Source organism: Harpegnathos saltator, unplaced genomic scaffold (genome assembly GCF_003227715.2).
Source record: "Harpegnathos saltator strain DR-91 unplaced genomic scaffold, Hsal_v8.6 scaffold668, whole genome shotgun sequence".
NCBI classification, from domain to species: Eukaryota; Metazoa; Arthropoda; class Insecta; order Hymenoptera; family Formicidae; genus Harpegnathos; species Harpegnathos saltator.
The window spans coordinates 74,133-84,802 of NW_020230502.1; the positions used below are offsets into that span (position 1 = coordinate 74,133).

The following is a 10,670-nucleotide window of genomic DNA, read 5'->3' on the forward strand; positions in this document are numbered from 1 at the left end:
AGTTTCTACTATCGCGATTGAAGAAATGAGTGACTCAGCTGCTAAGAAAGAAGAGAATTAAATAATAGCCGATCGTTTCTGCGATAGACAGAGTAATAGTAGTAAGCAGAACTCGGCTAATTTTTGAGAAATAATTTTTTGGGATATATCCTCTTCCTCTTGTGTATATCAGCCATCCCGGATAGAACTCGGAGTTCACCAGAGGATCCTGCGCGTGCAGAAGCAAAGTGAGGCTTATCCCGCTGAAAGAACGCAATTACCGGTTTTTATATTATTAGGTGTGTGAATTAATTCGGTCCATCTGGCGGTCAATTGCTGTACTACGTAATTTTCTAACCTCTAATATCTGCGAAACGCTTTATTTTTTAGTTTTGATATCTGGCAATAATATTCAGTTGATAAACGTTTGGATTTGTAACAATAACATCGTGTTTATCTAATGTCGAAAATGTCGAAATTCGAGCCAAAAAAGCATCATTTCCGGAAAGTTCTCATTTTCTGTTTTCATTTGAAGAAAACAACCGCTGAAGCTCATCGAATGCTCGTAGAAGCTTATGGTGAAAGTGCTCCCACCGATAAATCATGCAGAGAATGGTTTCGACGTTTCAAAAGTGATGATTTCAGTGTCGATGACAAACCTCGTTCAGGTCAGCCGAAAAATTCGAGGAATTGCAGGCGCTAATCGATGAAGATCCGTGTCAATCGCAACATGAGCTCGCGCAATTATTGAATGTTGATCGATCAACAATTTTTGTGCGTTTGGCAGCCATGGGAAAGATTGATAAAGAAGGAAGATGAGTGCCATACTAACTGCAAAAAAGAGACACCGAGAGGCGAAACGCCATGTCTGAAATCTTGCTTGCCAGGCAAAAAGAAAATGTTTTTTGCATCATATTGTGACTGGAGACGAAAAGCGGATATATTTCGATAATCCCAAACGAAGGAAATCCATTAGCGACCCAGGAAAACCATCCACATCGATACCAGAGCGGAATATTCCAAAGCAAGAAGGTAATGCTCTGTATATGGTGGGACCAGAAGGGTGTAATGTATTGTTAAGCTCAAGCATCGTTTTCCTCTCACTCACGATCAACCGCGTAAATAGTAAGCAACACTCCCGTGAACAAATAACAAGAACTCATTAATATAAACAAAGCTTTGTACAAGGCTTGCAAACGAGAACAATTATTCAGAGGAAACTCTGAACGTAATTCGACCGAACTGCTCGATCGCTCCACAGAAAGTTACTCTTGCTGTCAACAACAACAACAACCGTAACAACGGTTGCTAAGATGAGTGCCGACAGATTCCACGTTCGGCAAGACGTATATACGAGAGAGTAACAGTATTATGAACTATTAAGACAGAGCCAAACCATCACTGCCAAACTTTACCAACAACAATTGATCCGTTTAAACAACGCATTGAAGAATAAGCGGCCGGAATATGCAAAGAGACATGACAAAGTGATCTTCCAGCACGATAATGCTCGGCCACATGTTGGAAAGATTGTGAAAGCCACCTTGGAAACATTTGGCTGGGGCGTTTTACCTCACCCGCCGTATTCACCAGATATTGATCCGATTATCACTTGTTCAGATCGATGGCACACGGGCTTTCGGACCAGCACTTCAACAATTATGAAGAAATAGAGAAATGGCTCAATGAATGGATCGCTTCGAAAGACGAGTCGTTTTTCCGTCACGGAATGCAACAACAGCCAGATGGTAAAAAATAATAGCAAGCGATGGCAAATACTTTAATTAGTGTATTTTTTCATGTTTTTTCATACTAATGTCTTTCTTTGGGAGGAAAAACCGGACAGAATTAATTCACACCTAATAGGTTTTTTATATTACAGGCAAGATAGCCGACTGTGAAATAACTAACGGCAGAACGTTCCTTTCTTTTCGCCACGAAGCTCCGTAGTAATTTCTACCGTCGTGTCACTTTCTCCTCGTGTCACTTACTTTCGGCTGCTTGGTTCGCAAAGCCTCGAAAGCCTTGGTGACGTTAGCACCCGAGCCGAAGTCGGCGGTGGCGAATACGCCTGGTATAGTACCGCAACGAAGCATTGACTCGGACGTGCCGTCGGTCGTGTACAGAAGAGCTTTGTCGCCGATCTTGTCGAGGAAGAGCCTTTTCAGGATCCTCAGGTACTCCGCGTTGCAGGCGTTAAAGTTCCCGTACTCGTTCTCCACCTGCGGGAACGCGGAGGTGAGCGCAGCACACTCGCGCGTTTCTGCGATTAATCGCCGTTCGCCGTACGCCGCCAGCGTCGCGCGGCATTGTATAAAATATTTCATAATTTTATAATTATTATATTATATTTATAATTTTTTTCCAAATCTCCGCTTACACGAAGGACCGTCGTCGTTCTTATCGTTGGAATTAAAAATTCGTTGCGCAATCGATGCACAATTTGATACTCCTGCTGCGAGCATGTTTCAATAAGAGTTATTTTTATCTCTATTTTTGTTTACGGCATTAGCCGGAGTTTTAGCTCTGTTATCTTAATCGGAGGATGATAACTCTCGGACAATACATCACCGCAGAACACATCCGCAGAACGCAGTCATCATTTTGCGAGATAACCTTTGACGCTGAGCAAGCGGCGATAAATATATTCTTCCACTGCATTTTTTATCAGTCTCATATTACCGGAACCATGATGATAGGTCCTCCGCTGCCTCGGAGAAATGGCTCTATCTTGTCTAGCAGTTTAGTCAAGTAAAGCGCAGCGCTCCTCACGAAATCTGCAAGAACCGGGCAATTGATGAGTCGCTGGGATTGGGTTTAATCGCGGCTAGCGTCACGATATATCGTCTCGATATTCTATTCATCAATTTTGTCCGAACAATAACGAACGAGTGGGAGGGGATGGCTGCAGCAGGGTGCAAAAGTATCTCCCCATGATCTCTTTTTCTTTCCTCTCTCTAGCCGCGTGGAAAGTGGAAAGAAATGTGTCTTACGTGCGTCCTTCGTGCGCAATTTTATATCCGGCGCGTCCCGAAGCATCCAGTACGTCAAACTATCCTGCAGCCAAATACACAAGAAGATCGTAGATTTATAATCGCATTTTGCCGGCTCCCTCGCGTTCGCTCAGTGCCGTAGCGAGCGCGGCGTGACGAGCGCGAGAGCTCGAAACTCCGAGCGCGAGTCCCGACATTTCCGTCGCTAGATAAAACGCGGTGCATGAATCCGACAAAAATCTCTCTCGTCAGGTATGGCGCTGAAAGAGAGAGAGAGAGAGAGAGAGAGAGAGAGAGAGAGAGAGAGAGAGAGAGAAAGGAACGACTCTCTTTGCACTTATCTCTCCGCTGTACCAAACTTTGTTGTGTCAACGGAAAGCGGGATATCGCCTCAGGATATTGTATTTTCGTTCGACGTCGCTGTTCACGCCGACGAGTAAACGATGAGACATAATTACCAAGTCCCTTTCCGCGCAGATGTAAGGCTCCGGCCGCAACAACACGAGCAGATCTTCCTGCTCGGCGATGCTTAAGAATTCTACTATATCCGCGTCACCGGACCAATTAAACTGGCCTCATTCTGGCTCGTGAAGGCTCCATTCGATGTAGCTGCGTGCGGAAACAAAGTGGCAGACGCAACATCTGTTACCCTCTTATCATTTCTTCATTTAACAAACTTCTATTAGGTAGATATGTTGCATTACAGGGGGAAGGAAGGAAGGATGTAACGGTCGTGCCTCCGGGCTCGGTTCTTTTCGGGTCGGATCGTCGTCTGCGATCCGACCACAGGAAAGATTTTTGGGCGAAGGTGTGTGCGTGACAATAATAGTAGGCGAGTATGTATAACACAATAAGTCTTTATTTGTCGCACGCTACGACCGCGTGTTTCGGCGCGACGTCCCAATGTTTGGGTGTTCGATTATCGCGCGACTTTGTCTCGCTGTCGCTGGGATCTACGCGTGGTCGCAGTCGCAGGCGCGCGATTCGCTCGTCGTCCAATTAACGAATATTACGTACATCGCAATATTTATACATAAAATGATTACGTGGCCACCAACTAGCGGTAGCGCGATGTGCGCCAAGGAATCCACAGTGTGCGTTGCTGGGCGTTTTCGCCGAGATTTTAAAGGCCGTGTTTCGGCACGCAACTCGACGATGGGACGCAAAAATAATTACAAAAACGCGTCGCGGCACGTCGTGCTCTTTCTTATACGTCGCCTAAATGTCGGCTTGCGTTGGTGGGCGAGGGGCGAGGACGACACGCGTGTTCCTTTCACGCTTGGTCGGTGGGTGAGATCCTACGCCGTCGGGTCCTTGCTTCCCCGGGGTCCTATATGATGAAATGGGAAAAAAAAAAGAAATTACGAGAACGTTCCGGAGAACCCACCGGAGTAACGGCAAACTCGCCGTGCGATCTCTATAGCGCAAAGACGGCACAAGACCGGCAGATCGTTCCGGAAAACACACCGGAGCAACGGCAAACTCGCCGTTCGATCTCTATATCGCAAAGACGGCACAAACGAGAATCGTTCCGGAAAACACACCGGAGCAACGGCAAACTCGCCGTCCGATCACTATATCGCAAAGACGGCACAAGAACGGGAGATCGTTCCGGAAAACACACCGAAGTGACGGCAAACTCGCCGTTCGATCTCTAAATCGCAAAAGAGGTAATCGTAATCGCCGCCGTGGACGGCCTGGTAAATGACTTACGTATTCTGCAGGAGCTTCTCGGTTGATCCTCTCTAGGAACTATCTGCTGAGGCGAAACTCTGGAGACTCTCCCTTGTCAGAAATCTGCCGGGATTATATACCCGGGATTTCTTAACTTCGGTTTCCTCCGGCCCTTAATCGGTGATAATTCCGAATTTTAATCGGAATTAATCGTGGTTATGCGGCACTTGCCGAAGATTTCTTCGGCGGTGCCGCGAGCTCGGCTCGGCGGCCGATCGTTCCCGAGCGTCGCTGCCGGGTATTCGGGCAGGCTCGGCTGAGCGCGGCGTGAGGCGTGGCGACGGCGCGGGTCGGGGGGTGTGCGCTCAGCTGACTGTGATGTTAGGCGGCAGTCAGCGTAACGACATAAGGATTTTTATGTCGTTACAAGGAAGTACAACGGATCTAGAGCAGATCGGGACGTTCGTGCGTTGTTAAAAATGGTGCGCATTGTTAAAAGTGATGGTACCGTTACGGTACTGATGACGCAAAATGGATAATGACAAGTGAACAATCAAGTGACAGGTGAACAATAAAGTAGCTGACAATTAGTCTTCGTGGAGGACCGATAAGCCGGGGCTCCGACTTACGTGGAGACCGCGTTGAGTTCCGCGGCGCTCATTTTTCTTGGACGGTTCCTTCAGTACTGCCTGGGAGTGCGGAAGTAATGGAAACTACCGGAAACGTAGCGGAAGGGTTTCCCGTCCAGCAGGAACTGATTGTTGTCGTAGTCGACCGCGAAACTATGTTGCGTGTCCTGCAATCATTTGCCATCGGAATGATTTATTTAAGAGGCGACGCGTTGCCCTCCCGACGCCTCTCTCTCTCTCTCTCTCTCTCTCTCTCTCTCGCGCGCTTCGGAACTTCAATTGAGTTTCGGAGCTGCGTCGCGCGCGCGAGAGAGGCGACTTTGAATTCAAGCAACGTGTTCAGCTTTCCATTCGATCAGTGACACTCCTATCTGGACTACGAAGTCAAGAACAATGATCAATCGGCAGAAGCAATTTGCCGCTTTATGAGCTTGCACTCAGATCTCATGATCTATGCGCGAACGTGCGCGCTGTGCATCGTAAAACGTTTTACGGCAGTTTTGCTGGTTTTTTATTGGACTCGAGACGGGAGGTTCGTTAAACTTTAGGAGACGGAAGGGTGATCTTTAGGCTTTCAGGTGTTATTTGTTTTCTCAACACCGGCCTCATTCTGCCGAGCAACCTGTCGGAAATGTTCACTTCTCGCGTGGGACTCAGATACGCGCGAGGTGAAATGTAGTTGTTTTTATGCTTAGAGAAAATAAATGATTCACATACGAGGGTAGTCTGATAAGTACTTAGCCTACAAAAGAAAAACGAGAATTTTGGAAAAGTGGCGATTTATTTCTCAACATAGTCTCCTTTTAGCTCGATACACTTGACCTAGCGATGCTCCAACTTCTTTAACCCGTCTGAAAAATACGTTTTCTCGAGGTCTGCAAAGTAGGCCTCCGTGGCGGCGATGACCTCCTCATTCGACTCAAATTTCTGCCCGGCGAGTGACTTTTTCAAGTTTGGAAACAAAAAGAAGTCGCACGGGGCCAAATCTAGAGAATACGGTAGATGGGGCAGCAGTTCGTAGCCCAATTCGACCAATTTGACCGTGGCGAGGGCGGAGGTGTGAGCCGGTGCGTTGTCATGGTGGAAGAGCACTTTTTTCTTCGCCAAATGGGGCCGTTTTTTCTGCAATTCGGCGTCGAATCGGTCCAATAATTCGGCATAGTACAGCCCTGTGACCGTTTTGCCCTTCTCCAGGTAGTCAATGTAGATCACACCTTATGAATCCCAGAAAACGGTGGCCATCACCTTTCCGGTCGATAGGATAGTCTTCGCCTTCTTCGGAGAACGTTCGCCGGGTGAAGTCCACTGTTTCGACTGTTTCTTGGTCTCTGGTGTGTACCAGTGGATCCATGTTTCGTCGACGGTCACGAAATGACGCAGAAACTCCTTCGGATTGCGCTTAAACAGCGTCAAACACTGCTCTGAAGTGGTCTTACGGTTGCGCTTGTTGTCCGGAGTGAGCAAACGCGGCACCCATCGCGCCGACAGCTTTCTCATGCCCAAAATTTCATGCAGGATATGACCCACGCGGTCTTTTGAGATGCCTACTGTCTCAGCTATCTCGCGCACCTTCAATCGGCGGTCTACCAATACGAGATCGTGGATTTTTGTCATGTTATCCTCCGTGGTAGCCGTTTTCGGGACACCTGGGCGTGGCTCATCAAAAACCAACGTGCGACCACGTTGAAACTCGTTAAACCAATTTTGGACGGTCGCCATCGAAGGAGAAGAGTCACCGTACACAGCATCCAAGCGCTCTTTGATTTCGCTGCGCGATTTCCTTTCCAAAAACAAGAATCGAATCACCGACTGATATTGCTCTTTTTCCATTTTTCTAAAATCCGCGGACACGCTCGCTTCCACACGCGGTCAAAACAAAACTACGAGTCCGATTCGGCTGAAATTTCGACAGTAGCCGTCTACGAGAATGTACTACACCATAGTAAATTTCTCTTGCGATAGTGGCGCCATCGGGCGGTGAGGCTAAGTACTTATCGGACCGCCCTCGTATATACGCAAGAAATATTTTCTATTTCCTCTCTATAATTACAATACATTAAGCCGCGACAAGTCTGACACGCTCATCGCGTTTCATTAACAAGACCCGAGCTAATGCGTAGTATGGGCAATGAGTTGCATTTTCGCAGAGCACAGATTGGTCATTTATCAAAATGACTGATACGCCTTCGTCTATGTGCCTACGAAAAGTATCACGCGGTGAAAAATTAACTTTGCTTGTAGCTAAAAGCGGATGTTGTCTAGTAGAATGATAAGACAAAACTTTGCACAGATACAATAATATGACGTTGCGTCTGCACAACTCGCTCGCTGCAAAATTTTTTCACCGAATTCGAGAAATATTTGTTTGCCACGCGCGTGAGTTTGGTTAAATCATAATATTCTGGTCCAATATACCGATGTAACACGGTAAAATGCGTTATCGAAATAGAAACGTCGAGTCAATTCTTCTCTTCTTAATTGTACGAGTTGCAAGAAAATTTGCAGGATCTCTGTTAGCAACATCTGATTGAACTTGCTCCTCTCCCTGAAGAAGTAAATTGATATATTTGCGGGATGTCGAAAACGCGTAATTCTCCAGCGCGTGACTGATGCAGTATTTCCCCTCTCCTGTCGTCTCATTCTCTGTTTTTCTAAAAATTTCAAAAATTTTCAATAAACGACCAATGTTCTGCCGCAAACGCAACTTTCTTGCGCGTCTTATACAGGGTGCACGATTTATCTGAAGACATTGAAATATCTCGAGAACTATGCATTGGATAAAAAAAAGTGGTTAATGAAAGTTGTTAGCCTCGAAGGGGGACATCCAATAATACCAAACTCGACCTCCCACCCCACCCCCTGGGGGTGGGGGTTGGGGTAACTTTGAAATCTTAAATGGAAACCCCCATTTTTTATTGCAGATACGGATTCTACGCCACAAAATACATAAATTTTGTCCGAAACTTTTTTTTTTATTCGTGATAGATGGCGCTGTAATCGCAAAAAATTATATTTTCCGCAATTCTCCAGAAATGATCATTGGATTGAGAAATAAAAAATACCTGTTAAAGATTTTTAAAAAACATAATAAAAGTTATTCCCCCCCCATCCTGTCGGGGTAGGGTGGGTGATAACGTTCAAATCTCAAATGGGGACCCACATTTTTCATTGCAGAATTAGATTGTACGTGAAATTTTTATTGAAACAATTTTTTTCATTCGTGATAGATAGCGTTGAATTTTTCCAAGAAACTACTTTTAGCGTTACACAGGAACAACGACGAGGACGTAGTAGTTTTATGTTCCCTTCGGGTGCTTTTTTAATGTGAGTCGCCTTGCCTCTCACAGATCGGGGTGCTTTTTTAATGTGAGTCCCCTTGCCTCTCACTGTTCAATTAATTAGAGTAAGTGTTCGAAATTTTTACCTTCAACTTCAATACACTTATTGATCCTTTTTTCAAATGACTGTACACAGGATAGAAGCATATCTGCGGGAGTTTCAGCGCAAACGTTTCTTATGCGTTCTACCATGTTTTCACGAGTTGTTGGCACTTGTTGACAAACCTTATCTTTTAGGTAACCCCACAGAATGAAATCCGGCGATGTCAAATCAGGCGACCTAGCAGGCCAATTTTAATCGGGCTACCTCTGCCAATCCACCGACCATTGTAATCACGGTCTAATACTTCCCGTGCTGCTATTGAGTTATGCGCTGGGCAACCGTCATGCTGAAACCACATACTTTGTCGAACGTTCAAGGCATCATCAAGTAGTGGTGGTAGTTCCTGTTCCAGGAAATTTCGATATTTGATTCCATTCAAATTACCTTCAATAAAATAAGGACCAATGAGTCTGTTCCCTATGATTCCACACCAAACGTTAACCGACCAAGGACGTTGATGTTCAACTTGTCGTAACCAGTGGGGATTTTCTACACTCCAGTAATGCATGTTATGTCGATTAACGCCACCATGGTTTGTGAATGTAGATTCATCTGAAAATAGTACATTAGCAATGAAATTGGGGTTCGTTTGCATTTGTTGAAGTGCCCATTCACAAAACACCACACGATTATGAAAATCATCGCCATGAAGTTCTTGATGCAGTGAAATGTGATACTTATGACGATGCAATATTCTGCGAATACTATCTCCGGAAATTCCGAAATCGCGATGTAATTGCCGAGTACTTACCTGTGGGTTGTGGTGAACAGCTGCTAGCACAGCTATTTCATTAACTTCTCCTGTAACAGTTGTTCTTCGTTTTCTTTTTTTAGTTTGTACGCTGCCATACGAGATAAAGGAAGTCACAACTTTGTAAAAAAAAAGAACGTGAGCGAACATTGTCTGGAAAACGTTCAGCATACAAGACAACAGCATCGTCAACATTCCTCCTATATTCATCATAAATCAGAATCATTTCAATTTTTTCTTCTACGGTTGCAGAATTCATTTTCCACTTGCAATTCTGTTCAAAGAATGAAGGGTAGATATGCAGGTAATAAAAACTAGTCAAGTAAAATGAAATTGTTAGAGATGCTTTCAGTTCTAATTCTGAAAGAAAAGTGAGCTCTGACCGCATTGCACTGCCTTTTATAATAAGCCGTAGTTCGCTATACACCTACAGTGGCGCGTCGAGCGGTTCCCTCTTCGATTCGGGTTCCCATTTGAGATTTGAACGTTATCACCCACCCTACCCCGAGAGGATGGGGGAGGGATAACGTTTATTATGTTCTTTAAAAATATTGAACAGGTATTTTTAATTTCTCAATCCAATGATCATTTCTGGAGAATTGCGGAAAATATAATTTTTTGCGATTACAGCGCCATCTATCACGAATAAAAAAAAAAGTTTCGGACAAAATTTACGTATTTTGTGGCGTAGAATCCGTATCTGCAATAAAAAATGGGGGTTTCCATTTAAGATTTCAAAGTTACCCCAACCCCCACCCCCAGGGGATGAGGTGGGAGGTCGAGTTTGGTATCATTGGATGTCCCTCTTCGAGACTAACAACTTTCATTAACCACTTTTTTTTATCCAATGCATAGTTCTCGAGATATTTCAATGCCTTCAGATAAATCGTGCATCCTGTAGGTATCTCCATAAAAAACTGATGAGCTGTAAGACACTTGTGGCCGCTACGAAAGTCCAAAATACTCTTGCGTGTACAGTTTCATAATTACATGAAATCCAGAAAGCACCTCCGGAATTATTTCTCTCCTAAACTTGGGAACGCTTACTTCTTCATCCACACATATACACATATCTGCATTTGATAAACATCAGCTGTAGCAGATGACAGGTCGACCAACGCGATGATATCACGCATATTCTTGAAGCCTAAGACTGAACTTTCCGGTTTCTGCTAATTAAGGGAACTGGAGAGTCAGATTACT

The 10,670-nt window shown here is 45.0% G+C and overlaps 1 protein-coding gene across 1 annotated transcript; it reads right to left on the reverse strand.

Annotated features, from left to right (window-relative positions):
* Positions 1-34: 34 nt before the first annotated feature.
* On the reverse strand, positions 35-8,941 carry LOC105185765 (beta-galactosidase). The gene is given in 7 exon segments (XM_025305031.1): positions 35-208; positions 1,971-2,201; positions 2,662-2,756; positions 2,973-3,036; positions 3,431-3,581; positions 5,276-5,442; positions 8,921-8,941. Coding segments are annotated over 7 exon segments (903 nt in total).
* Between the last annotated feature and the right edge of the window lie 1,729 nt (positions 8,942-10,670).